General features: G+C 26.2%; 4 protein-coding genes across 5 annotated transcripts in view; all 4 read left to right on the top strand.

Annotated features, from left to right (window-relative positions):
* The first annotated feature begins 269 nt into the window (after positions 1-269).
* Positions 270-6,407, top strand: LOC132919733 (poly(A) polymerase type 3). Its single transcript, XM_060981540.1, has 3 exons — positions 270-837; positions 4,031-4,116; positions 4,288-6,407. The coding sequence occupies exon 3, from the start codon at positions 4,311-4,313 to the stop codon at positions 6,234-6,236; it is 1,926 nt and encodes a 641-aa protein (XP_060837523.1). The 5' UTR covers positions 270-837; positions 4,031-4,116; positions 4,288-4,310; the 3' UTR covers positions 6,237-6,407.
* Positions 6,408-6,420: 13 nt separating this feature from the next.
* On the top strand, positions 6,421-8,938 carry LOC132919734 (RCC1 domain-containing protein 1-like). The gene is made up of 6 exons (XM_060981541.1): positions 6,421-6,638; positions 6,704-6,795; positions 6,865-7,066; positions 7,130-7,253; positions 7,388-7,575; positions 8,025-8,938. Exons 1-6 carry the CDS (start codon positions 6,440-6,442, stop codon positions 8,315-8,317), a joined length of 1,098 nt encoding a protein of 365 aa, XP_060837524.1. The 5' UTR covers positions 6,421-6,439; the 3' UTR covers positions 8,318-8,938.
* A 1,459-nt stretch (positions 8,939-10,397) lies between these two features.
* Positions 10,398-11,354, top strand: LOC132919736 (10 kDa heat shock protein, mitochondrial-like). Its single transcript, XM_060981544.1, has 3 exons — positions 10,398-10,568; positions 10,777-10,938; positions 11,008-11,354. Exons 1-3 carry the CDS (start codon positions 10,566-10,568, stop codon positions 11,146-11,148), a joined length of 306 nt encoding a protein of 101 aa, XP_060837527.1. The 5' UTR covers positions 10,398-10,565; the 3' UTR covers positions 11,149-11,354.
* Positions 11,355-13,665: 2,311 nt separating this feature from the next.
* Positions 13,666-19,742, top strand: part of LOC132919731 (serine/threonine-protein kinase S6KL) — a 53,954-nt gene continuing 47,877 nt past the window's right edge. The window contains exons 1-5 of one of the 2 annotated variants that reach the window (XM_060981536.1): positions 13,666-14,133; positions 14,735-14,858; positions 15,861-15,965; positions 16,460-16,583; positions 16,746-16,853. In XM_060981536.1, the coding sequence (XP_060837519.1) occupies positions 14,096-14,133; positions 14,735-14,858; positions 15,861-15,965; positions 16,460-16,583; positions 16,746-16,853 (499 nt within the window). In that variant the 5' untranslated portion in view covers positions 13,666-14,095. The remainder of the gene's footprint in view (positions 14,134-14,734; positions 14,859-15,860; positions 15,966-16,459; positions 16,584-16,745; positions 16,854-19,742) is intronic. The other variant, XM_060981537.1, reaches the window with a different exon arrangement.

Below are 19,742 nucleotides of genomic sequence, written 5' to 3'. Positions count from 1 at the left end.
TTTGGCTTTAATCAATGCAACTACGCAGGCTAACCATTTGCTGTACAATCAACTACTCTGAAGCAGCTGCATCTGCTGCAGGCGGCTATTACTCTTAGATCAGATCTTCTCTCCACAACATGATTCTGTTCTGTGATCATAACATTATTATTGTTATTATAACACAACGAAACAAGGCCGCAATTCGCCGGCATCTGCGACTTGCAAGTCTCCCCGCCGCACGACCAAACACGCGGCCGCACTGTTATCGGGGGGCGTGTACAAGGCGGCCGTAAATGTGTTATTTTTCTTTTTTTTTTCGTCGTCTTAAAATCATAAAATAAACAATAATATGGTCTCTATGTGAATAAATAATATTGTGATCTGCCAAGCGTTTTGTTTGTCGTTTCCGATTTCTCGCACAAGAAAGAAGAACGCTCTGCAAAATAGAAAAACGGTACGGAAGGCCGCCAGCCACGTCTCTTTTTCTCGCTCCGTCTCTCTCACACCGTCTGTCTCACCGACCAACCGAACGAATCGCGTCGACGTGCCAGTACTGCTACTCCGAACCACTGCCAATCACTGAACAGTGTTGTTTTGGCGTTGTGTTGTACGCGTTTTTAGTCCATTGCGTACCCACCGGTTGTTGTGTGGCGCGCAGGGACGTTGTTTTTTTATTTATTTTTCCCGTTGTTTGCTAATTATGTTGTTATTGTTCCAGTTTCAGTTTTGACTTGTTTCTTTGACAAAATTGTTCACAGCAATATCGTATTGATTAGTTTAACATACAAGTAGACTGTGTACAGTGAACCTCGTTTTCGTTTTCGCGCTCATCCGACGGTCGCTGAACCGTAATAAGTAAGTACCTATCATACGAGCCCTTGTGGTTCTTGTAACGCCGTCCCGTCATTTCCACCCGTGTAGTGTGAAATGTGTGTTTGTTTGTATGTGAGTTGCGTTGTTATAGATTTACATGACGTAGATTAGTGAGACAAAGCAATCAAAAGCCGTTCGTGAGTCTTATCGACAACAAGTCGCGTGGTATTGTGGTACAAGATTTACGTCGTTCGTGTACTAACTAAGACGACATTGTTTATAGTAGCATACCAACAACACCGGTATTTTTGTATTCGTGATGTAACTTCCATTCTACTTCATTTGAAAGATTTCTATTGCGAGTTGTGTGACGTTATCGATTCATTACTATTCTTAAATTCAATACCACATTGTTGTTAGTAAACACGGGTCGTGAACTCAAATGTCGGTACAGCTAGGTTAGGTATATTTTGTTTATAATTCGTGATGAGAGAAATTTAGAATGTAGATACTATTTATTTAAGACTTGGTTTTAAACACATTTAAAACTACTAATGTAATTTTAATGAAATTAAAAACTTTTTATTTGGGTAATATTGATGATTATTGTACCCTTATAATTTTTTTTCAAAAATAAGTAGTTAATATTATTATGTATTATAGTTAAATGAGAGTGAATACCTACTTTGTATATTATATATCGTTTGTTTACTTTAGTATAATTAGATAGGTATTTTAATTGATGTGATACTTTGATTGCATGTTTTTATCGCATCTAAAAAAATATTGTACCTATTAATTTGCTTAATATTTTAAAAACAAGTTAAAAAATTAATATTACAAATTTCAATACCTATATTCTACCAGTCATTATTTTTCTCTCAAGGTAAACGTTTAAAAACTAAAATTTTATTACAAAATATAAATGACTGTTAAATTTATTTTAAATTTTTATTTTTTTAATTCACTAATTTGTAAATTACCAACATAAGTAGGTACTGCCAAAATTATCCTGGAGTGCAACTAATAAAATAATAAATTAATAGATACTTACATTAAATTATAAATAACAATTTATTTTATTATTTCAATAGGTAAATAATATGTGGTACCTTCCTATTAATTAGAAAAACTATATTTATAATCAATGGCTGTAAAATATAAAAATATGTTTGTATAAGAATGATTTCTTTATATATACGAGTATAATATCTAATAAACCGTTATGATGGTTATTAAGGAGTTGCATAACGTATAAAAAAAAATAATGTTATGAAACAAAATTTAATATTGATGTGTAATTTCTTACAGATCCATTACGTTCCATAATAATTAACTCTCATATCGTTATAAATAAATTATGCAATCCAAAACAATATACACTTGTAACTTAACAAATTCATTCTGGAATACATTTTTAAAATTTGATTTATGGTGTCAATAGTATATTTTATTAAGAGCATAATAAATCTATTGTAGTATGTTTGAAAATTATAGAAATTAAAATAGATAAAATATGTGCTTAACACGTTTGCTGCAGGATGACACCATAAGGCGTCATTTTTACATTTATTTTCAACTATTTTTAATTTGTTCAGTGTTGCGTTTGAATTTTTGAATTCGAGTATTAGTATACAAAATTGAGCCGCAGCGAACGTGTTAAAATGTATATAACTTTTTTATTAAAGCTTCTTTAGTAGAGAAATTAAAATTGTATTACATTGTACAACTCATTAGAAAAGGAAATACTAATGTAAAATTAATAAGTAATTATAAAAACATAGATAGGTTATTAAATAAAAATGACTGTTATAGGATGTATAAATACATACAATTTAAGAAACATAATAATATTTATATCCACTTTTTCTAAAATTGACAAAATATGCATTTTCAATTTTGTTTTGAATTGTGTAAAATGGATTTCTTCCTTAGTTTGCTACTTTGTTTACTATAAATCAAAAGTATATGGATAAATATACATCCTATTATTCTGAGTCCTAGTTATGAATATGTTTTTTTCTAGAACATAACAAATGTATATTGTTTTGAAGCATAATTAATTAATTATATAATTTAGATATTTTTTTAGAAAAAGTAACATAAAAAATTCCTTGTTCGAAAAATCAAATGTAACAAATCAAGAATGTTTTGAATAACAGAATAAATCATTTTTTAATGTTTTGCAATCATTTATTATATGATAAAATTCTCTAAAGTTTATAAGTATATATAAATTTAGGTACAGTGAACTCTCGATTATCCTCGATCTTCTGTAAAACAAACTATGTACATACAAAAAAAATATGATAAAATGTTGTTGAAAAAAATTCAATCTTAAGTTAAAAAAGTGTTTTTAAACAAAAACAACTTGTTATTGGGTTGTTACTGATTTTTTGTGTCAATTTAAATTTAGCAAAATTTGCTTTTCCGTTGATGTCAGCCACCCACCCTATTACACAGAAAATCGAGAGCTTACTGTAGGTATATTGATAATTTTAAAGATTTTATATAATTAACTCACCAGTCATAATGTAGATTTCATACAGAATGCTCTTACTTGTAAATCATATCTAAGCAAACTAATGTACAATACTACACTCTGTTAATCTGTTACATCTTGCATATAAGAATAACCTCAGGTGGCATTCAATTTTTATTGGGTATAGTCAGACTACAACTCGCAAAATATCCATTTTTGTTATCAGCTTTTATTTCTAATAATCGGTCATGTCAAAAATCAGTTTATCATGTTGGCCAATTTCAAGCTAGACAGTTGTTAAAATAATAAAGTGATGCTTCCGAGATTACTTTACTTGGAAAAATAATCGTTTCCTTTGCCATGAACATACACAGAAGTCTAGCATCCGCCTGAGGTTACTCTTTAATGAGATAGCATTTACAGTAACATGTATAAGCATTTAAAGAAAACATTTAGAACATTTTTTTTTTACTTGTTAAAATACAATTTCTCAGCTACATCATAACACAGTATCCAAATGCTGCAGGAAAACTGTACCTTTATACTTAATAACAATTATAAAATTAAATAGGTAACTAGTAACTACACAATATACTTGACAACATATTTCAATAAAATAAATTACCTAAATTGAATATATTAAATATGTTCAATGCTATTGACTAATGCACTGTTTAATTTTATAATCTTTAATTAATATTTAACACTATTATTAAATATTTATTATCAATCTATTTTTTATTTTTATTTTAGGACTTATTCAAGACACTCTTATTGAATAATCAGATAAATATAAGTATCAAAAACCTGTTGATTCCCAGAGATCGTGAATAAAATAGGTATCTAGTATCTATATAACTGTTACATTTTTACTTGAAACTATGTAATAGACTGATTATTTTTATTATGTCAGTGATTTGTATTAGATATGATAAATCAAAAAAATTGATTTTGTATATTAACTAACTGGTAATTTAAAAATTAAAATACTTATTTTTATTTTTAAATAGAGTATTCATAAAATCCCTTTAAAATGTATGGAATGACATCGGCAATAAGTGATGCTCTTCCAACAGACATTGATATACAGTTAACAAAATCATTAGATGATGCTCTTTCTAAAGAAAAAGTTATTACTACTGATGAAGATTTATCTCAAAGGCTTGAAGTATTATCAATGCTTAATAATTTGGCTAAAGAATGGATACGTGAAGTAAGTATGGAAAGAAATTTACCTGAAATAACTGCTGAAAATGTTGGAGGATTAGTATGCACGTTTGGATCATATCGTCTTGGCGTTTATCATAAAGGTGCTGATATTGATGCAATTGTCATTGTCCCTAGACATATAACCAGAGTTGATTATTTTGCAACATTTTATAATAAGTTGAAAGAAAATCCTAATATAAACAATGTTCGAGCTGTTGAAGAAGCTTTTGTTCCAGTAATTAAAATGATAATACAAGGCATTGAAATTGATATGTTATTTGCACGTCTTGCTTTAAAAGAAGTACATGAAGATACTGATTTGCAACAGGATGATCTATTAAGAAATTTGAATCCTAAATGTGTACGAAGTTTAAATGGATGTCGTGTAACCGATTCTATTTTACGATTAGTTCCAAATCGAGAATCCTTTAAGAAAACATTAATTGCAATAAAATTATGGGCTAAACGTCATAGAGTTTATTCGAATGCCTTAGGATATCTGGGAGGAGTTTCTTGGGCAATGCTAGTTGCAAGAGTATGCCAGTTATATCCAAATGCAGCACCAGCAACTTTAATACACAAATTTTTTTTAATTTTTTCTAAGTGGCAATGGCCTCAACCTGTATTATTGAAACCATCATATTTTATGGATCTTGGATATCCAGTTTGGGATCCAAGAGTAAACATGGCAGATCGTAATCATGTTATGCCTATTATAACTCCAGTTTATCCTCAACAAAATTCAACTTTTAATGTTTCGCATTCCACACTTGCTATAATACAAGATGAATTTAAAACAAGTTTAGACATTATGGGAGAAATTTTAACTGGAGAATCTAGTTGGTCAAAAATTTTTCAGCCATCTAAATTTTTCACTAAATATAGATATTTCTTGGCCATAACTGTATTTGCAAACTGTGATGAAGAATTACTTGAATGGAGAGGGTTAGTTGAATCAAGGCTTCGTTTTTTGCCTACATCTTTAGAAGAAATTGAATGTGTTCAAAGATCTCATTTAAATCCTGACCAGTTTGTCTTACCTTATGAAAAATCACAGGGAAGGCCATCGTCAGTTTGGTTTGTTGGTCTAGAAATATCAAAGTCTAATGGCACTGTAGTTCAATTAGATTTTAGTACTCATATCCGAGATTTCTGCTTATTGGTGAAAAGTAGAGCTCATAGCATTTTTAAAGCTGGAATGGATATACAAGTTAACCATTTAAAAAGAAAAGATTTAAAGGATTATGTACCAGATGAGTTGAAAAAAGAAAAAGCTATTCCAAATACTGTAGGTAGTAAAATTATTGCTCGATTATCAACTGAGGGTAGAAATTCTATATCAGAGTTGGTTGAAGAATCACAAAAAAGCCCTAAATCTAGGAAACGTAGTGTTGAGGATTGTACTGATGATAATATCATTAAAAAAAACCTATTGTCCAATGAAGAAAAACTTTTTGTCTTGGGTTCAGTAGAATCTCGTAGAAGCCCATCATCTGAAAATAAATCGAACAACCTAATAAATACTCTATTATCAACTGAAAAAGAAAATCATTCTATGTCAACCAAAAATGAAACCAAAGAAAATATTAATATTGTAAAAGAATCTCTATTGCCAACTGAAGCCAGACATTCCACTATTGAATCGGTAGATTCCCTGACTAGTCCAGTATCAAATAAATGCTGTGCTGATGATGAAACTGATGAAAATGATCAGAAAAAATTAAGGCTTCTTCATCCAACTGTTGCCTAATTACCCATGTGTTCATATGATATAAATCTTCAAATAAAAATATATATATATAAATAAATATATTTAATATACATACAAAAAAAATTTTAAAAAAAAAAACAAAAAAAAAAAAACAAAAAATGAACAAAATGCCCATCATATAAAATGCATTTTTTTTTTTTTTTTGTAAAATAGTAAATTATTTCTTGTTCTGTTATATTGTAATGTCTTGCAATACAACAACAGACTTAGATTCATATTTAAACAGCATCATGGGTATGTTTTGGTGCGGATTTAACGGGTTCAACCAATTGAACAATGAATCGAGCGTCGACTTGGATTTTCATACTTATGGCTACGAAGAAAATTATGGTGAAATTCTACAAGTGGCATTTTCTTGGAGTACTGCTTCTATTTTGACAAGTATTTAATTTAATTAATAATTTATTTATTTTTTATTTTTTTTATTAATGAACACTTAATTAAAGGTTCTGGTAAAATTGTCATGAGTGGCCTCATCAACAAAAAAGCAATCAATTTTGAAATATTAGATGATTTAGGTTATGGTCCTTTTAAATCTGTAAGTTATTATTAATATTTATTAGTTGTGAGTATTTAGCTTAAATTGTACCATGGACGATATGTTTAGATTTCTTCATCTGAATCAAATATATTAGCTATTGATTCAATTGGCAATTGTTGGTCATATTCAAAATGTGATTTTAAGTGGAATGATATAACTTCAATATTACAAAGAGAGGATCACGTTGCTGTGTCCAAAAATCAAAGTCGACCACCTATAAATCATATATGCTGTAGTGATACAATTCATCTAGCAGTTACATATAATGGTATTTATTAATTTAAAAATTATTTTTTTTAATAAATTTTATAATAAGTGATTGTTATTATAGAAGTTTATTCAATTCCAACTAAAATATTCAATTCAAAATTCAAAGTCACTCAAGTAGCATGTGGCTTTGAACACATAATTATTTTAATGGAAACTGGTTGCCTATATACACAAGGATCCAGTAGGTAAGCTATTTTAAACACATAATATTTAGTATTTAGTGTTTTATTGCACACTGTATGCAATTTTATAAACAGTTATACCAATACTATAAAGCTTGGTATATTTAAGATTTTAAAATGTACAATAATACTTACAGCCGAGGTCAATTAGGGCATGGTGAATTAAATGAAGAAGATTATCCACGGCTTTTAAAATCTCTAGATGGTATTCGAGTGATTAATACTTCTGCTGGTGGTTGGCATACTGCTGCAATTACAGAGTATAATGATCTCTACATGTGGGGCTGGAATCATTCTGGTCAATTAGGAATTTCAAATTCTCCAGGTACTAGATTAAATTGAGCTAATTAAGTCATTAAAATTAATAAATATACTTTGAATTTCATGATTTATATTATATATTCAATAAATTATAATATTTAATACTTGTGGTAGTGGTTTAAAACATTGGCTAAAATGTTTTTATATGTAATACATATTTTCACAGCTAATATCTTAATAAATGATATGGAAATAAATATGTATTTGACCATTTTTAAAAATAATATAAATTATATATACAATTATTTGCATTTTAATCAAACTATTTTTAGTATTTTACTATCTGATACTGTTACTAATTATCAACTAATTTAAGGTTGAATGTTTTGTATGACTTTATTTGGTTTACAGCACTAATAAACGTATTCAAAATAGTTAAAACAGGTGAAATATCATGTTGGATGTTTTAAATATTTTTTAAAAGTTAAAGACTAATTTATAACATTTTTACAGATAATGGTGGTATAATAATGGCTCCAGAACCTGCACTGATTAATTGGCCAGAAGAGACAGATATCGAACAAGTGAGTTTGGGGGCAAGACATTCAATGGTTTTAACTAAGAACAATATACTTTGGGGTTGTGGGTGGAATGCTCACAAACAGCTTGGTATTAAGACATACCAATTAACTTGTGATCGTATGATTAATTTGAGTAATTTGTCACCATTGCTAAAATGCAATTTAAGGAAAATTGTCAAAGTAGTATGTGGTGCATGGAATAGTGCCTTGTTGTTAGGTAAATGATTATTTACCCCATATAAATAAAATGATACTAAAATATTTTTAATGTGTGAATTAGTAGTTGGTTATTGTGGGAAGCAGTTTTTAGGAATATAGGATTTTTTGTGTAAGAAATAATTATGTTCTTATTACTATAACTCTAAGACAAATTCTTTTTTCACTAGATTCTGACAATTTTACTTTATTTTTACAAAAAAAAAAAATCTATTTAAATTCATAATTTTATTTTCAAATTATTATGAGTTATACATTTTTATACTAAGCATTAAATTTAATTAATTTGAGATTTTCAAAATATTTAAATTATTTGCTTCATTATATTTTTTTTTATAGCAAATTAATATCTCTACAATATGATACATTTGATTAAACATGTATTATTGTGGGTAAATTTCAACTGTTGAGGAAATTACTATTTGTAATATTTTAAATTATTTAGAATTGAAAAACAACAATAGTTTTAATTAAAAATGTGTACTTCTTCATTGAACAAAATATGGTGTGAATGGAAGTAAAATAAGTGTTAAACAGTTGGAAAGTTTAAATTGACTTCATTATGTATACACGTATTGTTATTTATTATTTAATTTTATTATTTTTTTGAAATAAACAATTTGAATATAATTTTGTGTAATTATTTTACGGTGTTAACTTTAACCACTATCTGGCGTTATCCATATCCATATTGGTATATTAATAAAAACATTGCTATTCAATATATTTAATGTATAATATATATTTGTATAGTGTCTTTTATGTTATTTCCTTTGAAATGTACACGATTTGCTAAAGCAAATTTTCATAGTCATATACGTAAATATTATATTTAATATAATATGCTAAAAGTTCTGATATTTTTGAGTATGCAGTTAAATGGAAGTAAGATATATTTACAAATCAAGCAACAAAACTCAAAAACAATTTCATTTTACATAAATAAGTATATTTTAGGGGTTAGAAAATAATAATTATACTACGTATTATTTGTATGTACTATTTATGCACCAATCGATTTGAATTATCAATAAAATAAATTTAAACTGAATAATATAATAAATATTTTCTTTTACAGTATATTAGGTTAATTTTTGTCGTAATAGCAATAAAACTAGTGGCGGCTATCTTATACCTACCTCAAATGTATCGACAAATACACATTATTTATTTTGGTTATTACTTATAAAATGCTTTTGTTGGTGGGTAGGTGTCCACAGATTTTAGTAATTTTGATATACATGGTAAATTTACTGTAGCTGCCACTAACTAAAACATATTTAAAGGATTTTAGTATAAGATAAATCAGACCTCTATCCTAAGCATGTAGCTTAGGTAATTTTGGTTCAGTGATGTATAGTCAAAAGAAATAATAACAAAAACATGTATATTTATTAGAAATTGAATTAAACTGAATTACAACTTTATTTCTATATTATATTGTGATTTTCATATGATTCATTATTTACAAAATTAGAAATTGAGGGGGTAGCTAGTATGAGAATAGTGTTACAAATTTGTAAGTTGCAAGTAAACAAATTAAAAGTATTAAATATTACAAAGCTAAACTACTCACTACTCAGTGAAGGTAATTCGTTGATTATATATATTATATAATATTAATTAGGAGATTTGAGATACCTATTATTATTCCGTACTATTATAGTATTATAGATAAAATATTTTATTTAAATTTAAAAATAAGACAGGTATTCATTATTCTAGAAATTTCTTCAGAGGGTAACGCCATCTGTTAACGGAAGCAAGCAGTCGCAGTTGTCTGGAGTAAAGTTGTACGCATAGAACATGTTATGAGTTACGGCAGATAAAGGGGATGGTTAAAAGGACAAAATATTATAATCGGTTATTTTTAAATCACACAGCTTATAATATATTTTCAATCTATAATATGAAATTATTTTGTAATTCATCAGTCATGAATGATCTCATCTCACATAAATTGTATTAAAAAATGTATTAATGGATAAAAATATATTTTATTTAAAAAACAAATTATTCCATGGAAATTATTATATAACCTTACTTTTTTCTAGTGTCTGATAACATCCTCGTACTTAAGTTACGTATGGATAAAGGATAATATGGTTTTATTTTAACCTAAACGTCCTAAACTTATTCATTAAATTAAATATTTTCACTAGTCACTTTTCATTCTCTCGTCGTTCCAATTCTTTGATAATCGTCGCTTTTTCTTTAATTTGACCGTTTGAACCATCAGAAGCTTTACACAATTGAAATGGTAAGATTTTTTTTATTGCTATTAAAATATTTTATCCGGCTATTTTCCGAAAATACTTGATAGACTTGTAAATGAGTGTGTGGTTTCGCCGATTCAGCACATTAATGTATGTACTATTTACATACATGTATATCGAATAAGTGATGTATCCTATTGTAATTGTCTTTTTTGCATCTGTCATATTAATAATTTGACTTTATGTGGACAGGCGTCAATTGCAACCAAGTTCCGCCCACTCTTTGATCGAGTTTTGGTCAAACGTTTGGACGCTGTTAAACAAAGTAAAGGAGGTATAATGTTGCCAGAAAGTGCTTCGAAAAAAATTCTCGAAGCAACTGTTGTAGCTGTAGGACCCGGTGCAAGAAATCAGGTACATAAATTGTCTTATTAATAAATACAATGAATTCATAATTATTTGTATCAATTATTATAATTTAAGGATGGAAAACCAATACCAATTGATGTTAAAGTTGGTGACCGAGTACTGTTACCTGAATATGGCGGTACTAAAATTCAATTGGATGAAGATGATTCATACACAATTTTCAAAGAATCAGAACTATTAGCAAAAGTAGAGTAATTATAAATTAATAATATGTTACACAATTATAATGCGACTGATTAATTTAGTGGGAAATAGTTACAATATTTGTTTAAAATTTAAAAGAATTCCACCATTTTACTTCTGATTGTATTTAAAAATAGCGCTGTACTCATTTTGAATATAATTTATGTCTAATGTTTTTTATTATTTATATTTAAAATAAACTAGTTTTGAAAATTGAAGTATCATTTTATTTTTACTATAAATATTCCTTTTGAAAGTGTCAGACAGTAGACAAAATCAATTAATACATAGATTCAGAGTAAATTTATATCTTGTGTTATATTTAGTGATAACTGATGATGGATAATGTCATTTTACTTAAACTAAGTTATTGAGTATTTTTAAAACTAGTATGTACCTATACAGAATTTTTAAATGTTTATAAAATGTACTAAATACTAATCTAATATATTTTGTCTACTTGAAGAAATTCAAAGAATATTATAAATGTACTAGATCAAATAGTTCTAGTTTCTTATTTTTATTCTTGACCACAAAATACATTTATGATTTTGACAATAAAAATGTACACTATAGAGATCATTATGAGGATACATTTCATCTCTTCAGTCTATCGCTGTTAAATATGGCATAAAACAACTAAAATATTTTCAAAGATGTTTCATTTTTTTGTTGAGTGATGACAAACCAAACTTTTTTCATTGAGATAAACTTGTCTTTTTTTGGGTGAAAAAATATCTAAAATAGAAACAGTTTTTATTTTACCAAAATGTTATTTTGTTAATAATTGTGGTTTAATAGTATTTTGATTTTTTTAAATCTTCAGTTTCTTTTTTTTGACAAACTTCAAATAAACATTATTTATGTATGATAATTACTTATAGGAGCAGTATTTCTTGGTCTGTTGCTCTATCAGTTGAAACTTACAACAAGTATTAGTATTAACATCACTCAATTTGATTTATATAATTATGAATTCATGATAATAAAACACTACATATGTTATATTCGAGAATAATGGAGCTTGTACCATGTCACCACTGTCTCCTTAGATCATGTATCGTGTGTTCATTATAAAGTAACATATAACAGTTATTTGAACTTGATTGGAAAATTTAAGCGTATTTAGATGTTACAAAAAATTAAAGGTTTTCAATTGTCAATAGAGCTTCTTTGTTGAGTACTTATTAAATTTGTAATAAAATCATCTAAACTACTATTGGGATGTGTTTAATTGATTATGCAATGGCATCCAGTAGTTGCAATTACAACTGGTACTAGTTTTAGAATATTTAACTATTTTAAATAAATTATACCTATTACCCTAACATCAACAAATTTTGAAATCGTTTTACACAAATCAGTAAAAATCTATGCTCTATAGCAGTGTTTCTCAACCTTTGTATTATGGCGACACACTATTAAAAATTGTCATACTTTGTGACATACAATAAGTGTTGACAAGGTTCGTGCATTTAATATTAGTACTTCCTGCGTCACGTTTTGATTTACCCGGTGACACACCGGTTGAGAAACACTGCTTTATAGTCTCTAATCAAATGATTTATGGTAATTTGAAGATAAAAAGTATAGGTATTAGTCTTAGATACCTGTAGTAATTTTAGGCTAAAAATGTTACCCACATTCAAACAGATTATGCGCACTTAATCTAATGTTCTATACAGCATCGTATATTCGTACCGAATACCGATGATAGGTACTTTAAGTTGAATACGTTTACTTAAGAATTTTACAATACTGCTTACCAGACACCATTACCTAATTGATGATTTTCTATGCATATTATCTATTCTAATGCCAATAAAATAAAAATCATAACAGTCATAATACATTTAATATTTTATAGAATTTAGATGTAAGATATTTATTTATTAATTCTTACTTCATAGTAAGGGGAATTTATAATGAGGTATTCACAAATTATTTTTGATCAATTTATAATAATGGTATGGTTAAGGCCGCTTAAGAGTAATTGACACTTGTAGAGCTTAGATAAAATAATTGTCTTGGCTCTTTAAACTCGAGGGAATTCTGTAATGGGTATTGAGTATAGTTACTATTATAGAGGTATATAAACCACGACATAAAATGTCTATTATCTTCATTCAAATAGTAAATTCCGTGAAAGAAACTCAAGGTTTGCAGATAATTTTAGTTTATTATGAATACGCCTAAATTAACCACAGGGCACAAGTATAGATTAGATTGGTTGTACATCTAGAATTCTAGTGACATCTACACCTGTGATAAAGACAGAAGCTTAGAAAAAAAATGATCTAAGAATCACGATTAAAGATATACGATTAAAGGTATATCATTAATCGTGCTAAGAATTGAAGTTTATCTATAATCGTGAAAGTAACCTTATATAACTCGGAGCAGCAATCAACTGCAATTACTGCTGGATTGGGTCGATCGGGGTATTTTGTGATAATATTATGTTGACGTTATTATTGTTATCACTTGATACTTATCAAGGCAACGTGCGTTAAATAAAATCAGTGATCACAGAACAATATGTTCTAACTAAATACATTATGTAAGGTTTCAAAATTTAATCATTGACTATAATAGTATAATGTATAGGCAAAACGATATTAAGACATTTTTATTATATTACGATTAGACACATACTACATATTTTTATGTCTATGGTTGTTGTACAATAATTTCTTATATATTATATTATGTTTTGTTTCAATTTAATTTCTACACTTGTTGACTATGTTGTATCATTTAAAAATTATAATTTAATCGATTAATTTCCAATCCTACCTATACAGTCACACTCATATTTACGAATTATCGTTAATCCGTTCTGTATCATATTAATTTATATTGTTTTTTATTTTAATATTTTTAATTATATAGTTTTATAAGTTTATTTGTATACAAATTCTATTTAGACAATGTTTTACTTTTAATATGAACTGAAAAAATGGATTGTAGACCTTGGTCAAGAGAATCAAAAAAGAAGTAAGTTTTACCTTTTTAGTAAAATTTTAAAGGATTATTTTTTTAAATTGATAATAAGAGACTTTTTAATTATTTTTTTTTTTTTAGTTAAATATGTATAATTATACTAAGTATGTATATAATATTAAGCATCAGAGCTGTATAATATGTTTCCTATAACTCTTAAAAACATACCCTTTTACAAATTGTTCAAAAAAAAAATAACAAACATAATCTATAAAATATGTTATAGTTATATTTTCTTAATACATTTTTTGTTGTTGTTTTTAACTTAATTTTAATTTATTATTTTTTTACGTCCAACACATATCGATTCATATTACAATCTTAATACTATATTACTGATATATCAGGGGTGGCCAGAAAGAAGAGACTCGCGAGCCACCAAATATATTAATAAATATGGAAGAGCCAAAATGTAAAAAAAAGGTCATACCTACATAAATTTATATTAAAAAATTTTTTTTGTAAAAATATTACAATAAGATGTGAGCCTCGGTTTGGCTACCCTTAAGATATATAGAGTAAATTATAAAATAACAAAATACAAATAGGTCTTTTGAATTATGTTTTTATTTTATATGATATTTCATCTTTACAGGTGGCAAGATTCAACTATTGATCGATTAAAAGCTAGTAAAACAGTATGGCCTATTCCTCAAATAGAGCAAGTTTTTTTGCCAGATTTTAAAATTAGATCTCAGATAAATGAATATTCGTTTAAGGTACCTATTTCACTAATAAATTAGATATTTTATTTTAATTCTAACTTATGATGACATTTTGGATATTATTTTTAATATTTACTGATTATCTTACTTTTTTTTGCATAATTTTACTATTTATATAAAAATGTTTAGTCATATTATTTTTTTCTTTTATACTTTTATTATTTATGACCCTTAGGAATAGATTATATGTTTTATGTAAAATAAAAAAAAATCATGTTTTATTATTTGATTATATTTTAATTTCTATACAATAATACAGATTGCTTATGTATAAATTCATGTCGCTTCTCTGAATTGAATTTGTTTTCATAGATCTTAAAGTTGCTATCCAACATTTCATAAAAGATAAAACTACCTATATGAAAACTGAATTTTGTACTATAATTAGAATTTTAGTAAAATAAAAATGCATATAAAATCTATAAGAATAACTAATTGAGTAGCTATTAAATAATTTTAATCAATACTTCATTCAATATAAAATCTGACTTACAACTTAATTAGTTGTATTGCTTAAAATATTCTATGATTAGCCAATATTATAATATAAACTATAGTAAACCTGGTGTTAGTTGTTCTAGTTTATATTACGTTGTTAGTCGTTTAGCAGTCTTTTCAATTCCGTTATAATTTTCAAGGATATAATTATAAAAAAACGTTGTTTCATACATTTTTAATAATTTTATTAAGGGACCACTACACCAGCGTTTGTTTTCTCTGAATATCTCCCACATAATATAGGAACAAAGATACTCCGTATTTCCACGATTACAATTCTTTGGTTTAGTTTAGGGCAAAAGCACCTATTATATATTTTATAAAGAAGAGTATTTCCTGTGCATTGACAGGATAGATTTACACATATATATATTTACATTTTTTATAAATATAAGCATGTTTTAATTTAAAATAATTTCGATTATTTTTAACCATTAATAATTTATTCAAAATTGAATGTTCATAGTTAAATTTAGTTAATATAAAGTATATTTTCAGAGCTTAGAATTAATTTGTAATGGAGTATTTGGCAAAGTTTACAAAGTCAAGAAATTGAATTCCTGTGGTGACTTATATGCTATGAAAGTATTGGAAAAATCATTGGTAACTAAACTTGAATTCAAAATTAATTATTGTGTCTAATATACTTAATAGAATACCTCAAAAATACGAAGGAATTAATGTTCGTTGGATTCAAATTTCTATTGTAAAAATTGAGCAGATCTAAAATAATTTTTTCTCCTGGAAAAAAAAAAATTTTATTTTTTACTATAGTTGTATTGTATTATATTATTAAATATAATATATAAAATTTAAACTAAATAAGAATATAGCAAAAACTTAAACTAACCTATAATTTTAAAAATAATTTTGTTTTATTCCTTCACTAAAATTATAGTTCTATTTTTTTAAACAATATTTCATAGTTGTAAAATTGTGATTAATAAAATAATTTTGATTTAAAATTTTTATTTGACTTTTAAATTATTGATATAATTATATGTAACCCAAAGAGATGTTTAATACCAATATACTTTTAATAAAATTTTAAAGTAATGTAGTTTATGATATAATTTAAATATATTTACAAATAATAGATTGTACATGAAAATGGAGTACAACAAGTTAAGAATGAAGTACAAATTCAATCATTATGTGGTCATCACCCATTTATTGTGAATTGTCCATTTTTTTGGCAAAATAGAAATCAATTGTTTATTGGTAAGTCAACTACTACCTAATTATATTTTGAAACTGTTACTCATTGTAATTAATTATTTTAGTTTTTTTAATTTATTTTTTGTTTAATATCTGTGTAATTTCTATGCTATGTTTTTTTGTTTATTAGTACTTAATATTGATACTGATTTTTATCATTTTTAGTTAGTGAGTATATTGGAGGTGGTGAATTATTGAAACTATTACAAAAATGTGGACCGCTACCTGAAGAATTATGTCGTGTATATTTTGCTGAATTAGTTGTTATAATAGGTATTATGCATTGTTTAATAAATAATTTATATTATTACCAAATTGTGAACTATTTATAAATTAATATCATTAAATAATGTATTTTAATTCATGCAGAAAATTCAATTATATGAGTGTATAACTGTGTTTAGAAGTCATGCATTGCATAGAAATAGGTATCTAACTTAACATTACAGATGACATAACTTAATGGCATGGAAAATTAAAATTGTTATTCTTCGCATTTTCTTTAATATTACCTGTACTTTAAACCAAGTATCAATTACTATCTTAATCATATAGTTAACTTAAAATATGAGATCTCGTACTATCATAACATTTGTTTGTTAATTATTTTTAATATTAATGTTATTTTAAATCTGTTAGGCTTATGAATAGAGTGTCTTCAATAGCTGTTCAAATTATGAATCATTAATTTTCTTTATAATCTTTACAACAGTGATGATGTAACTAGAGTCCTATGTAACTAAGCAAGTGTATCTAAACTTTACTTAAAATTATTTTTTACCAAAGTTATAATGATTTTTCTATTATTTTACACATCAGTGGCATATCCGGTTATTTTTTTTTTTGGAGAGTTATTAAAAAAAATTTATTTATGAAACAAAACTGAAAAAATTAGTTATAAGTTATTCGACAGGACAAAATGGACATATATTATTAATTTTTATTATTTGTGTGACCTGTTACTTGTTAGGTATAATAAAACTTCATTCTTTTTTCAAACTATTCATATATTTTTTTTTTAATTTTTGGAGGAATTATAACCACTTACCCCCCTCTGAATATGACACTGCTACTAATGTAGATATGCAATCAATGTATATTAATGTTAGTATATATTTGGGTTTTATATTTATTTATCAATGTAATACTGTTATGTTTATTGGTTTTGTAAATGCTTTATGCAAGTCAAGTATATTATTTTTTTTAATTTTAAGGTGCATTAAATACAGGGGAGGACTGGGATATCATTTCAGGCCTGGAATATGTTTTAGGCAAGCCAGTTAGATTTTACCTAAAAAATGGGGTCATTTTTTTTAACAAATATACACTATATTTGTATAAAAAATTTACCAACACCTAATCCTTAAACAAAAACACAAGTTTTACTATACTCACTTAACATTTGTTGTTGTAAATGAATATTCAGTTTTATACAATGGTGAAATGAACTTATTATTTTAAGCCTTTCAACTTATAACACAGACAATAAATTATACCTAATAATAAAATAGTTTTGAGCATATAATATTATACTTTGAAAATTATTTGTAATATAAATTAAATGTAGACTGTTATATATTATTAATTGCAATATGAACCAAAGTAATTTAAATAATTAATACATTTACAAAATGTTTAAAATATAGTATGATATATAACTAAACATTTTTCATCCAATCAATTGTTTTTTCAATACTTCACTAATATCCCCTATTGCGTTAATTAACATGTCATCGTCTAAAGATTTCCGCATTTCAACGGTCATTAACATTAAAGCTTCCAAATTGTCGTTACTTATTGTATTTATTAGCCGATTTTTGATGTGGAGAATGGCCTCGCATGCCCTTTGCGTAACTGGTAAAGTTAATAGATACTTGTATGCCAAACATAAATGTTCATACGCAATACTATATAAATTATAATTAATTAATAATTTCAAACAGCAACAAACACAATTTTTGTATGATGTACAATTTGAAACACTAGTGATTTCATTATCTTCTTTATCATCTTCAGTGTCATAAAAATTGTCAATCTTGTATACATCATCGATCGACTTTTTTAAGTTATCCCAATTATTAGCAAAATTGATAAGCTCTCGTAATTTTTTATGAAAATTATCAACATTTTCACATACTGTGAATCTAATTAAATGTTTGAAAATTGTTTTCAAAGCTTTTCTGGTAACCTTTTTTTAACACTATCGAAGTTGTGTTACATGGTTATAGTCCACAACCATGACTTATGGATTTCCACAGTAAATTCTGGTAGATACTCATAACTCATAAGTATAGTAAACTAAAAAGTAAAAACTTACTAAACACTGCACACTGTATTATAAGTATCAATCAAAGGAACATTTTTTTCATATTTTCATATTATTATTATATATTAGAAAAATAAATAATAATAATAAAAAGTAAATATGGACATAAGCAATCGGGCTGGGCCACCTGAAAACATCCTGGCGTCCCGCCGGACCAGTCTGCCCCTGATTAAATATATAACTTTAAGTTTAATAGCATTATATTTTGACTCTTTTTGACTATATAAATCTGGATCTTCAAATAACAGATATCGTTTTTGCTGTACCACTAGATATACTGACCTTGCTGATAATTTTTTCCATTACTTATAAACTAATGAAATGCATTTACCATAGTTTAATTGATGGTAAAAAATATACATATCATCATTGATTATAAATACTATTTTTAATCAATGATATCATGTATATTACTATGTTTATAACTGTACTATATAGTTTTTCCTTTTGGCAATAATTTATTAAAAAATATATTTTACAATATTAAGTATTATGTAAAGTTTTATAAATAACTAAGAATTTCATGGGATATTTCAATATTATTCAATACTTAACTAACACATATTTAATGATATATATATCAGACAAATTTATTGATTTTTATATAATATAATATAATATAATTTATTATTAAGTTAAATATTATAAGTATTTAAGACAAAAGAGCTACTGACATATTCTTAAAAAGTAAATTTACTACTAAGTACTAATACTTATTACAAACTTCTTTGTTTTAATAAAATTTAAAAATTAATATTGTTTTAAATACTTTGTTAAGTTACTCTTATAGATATATACAAAAATATTGATGAAAATTCAAATTTGTAGAACTTTTT

This window comes from Rhopalosiphum padi, chromosome 2 (assembly GCF_020882245.1).
Source record: "Rhopalosiphum padi isolate XX-2018 chromosome 2, ASM2088224v1, whole genome shotgun sequence".
NCBI classification, from domain to species: domain Eukaryota; kingdom Metazoa; phylum Arthropoda; class Insecta; order Hemiptera; family Aphididae; genus Rhopalosiphum; species Rhopalosiphum padi.
Note: the sequence above shows the minus strand (reverse complement) of the source record. Positions and strands in the feature narration are given on the sequence as shown.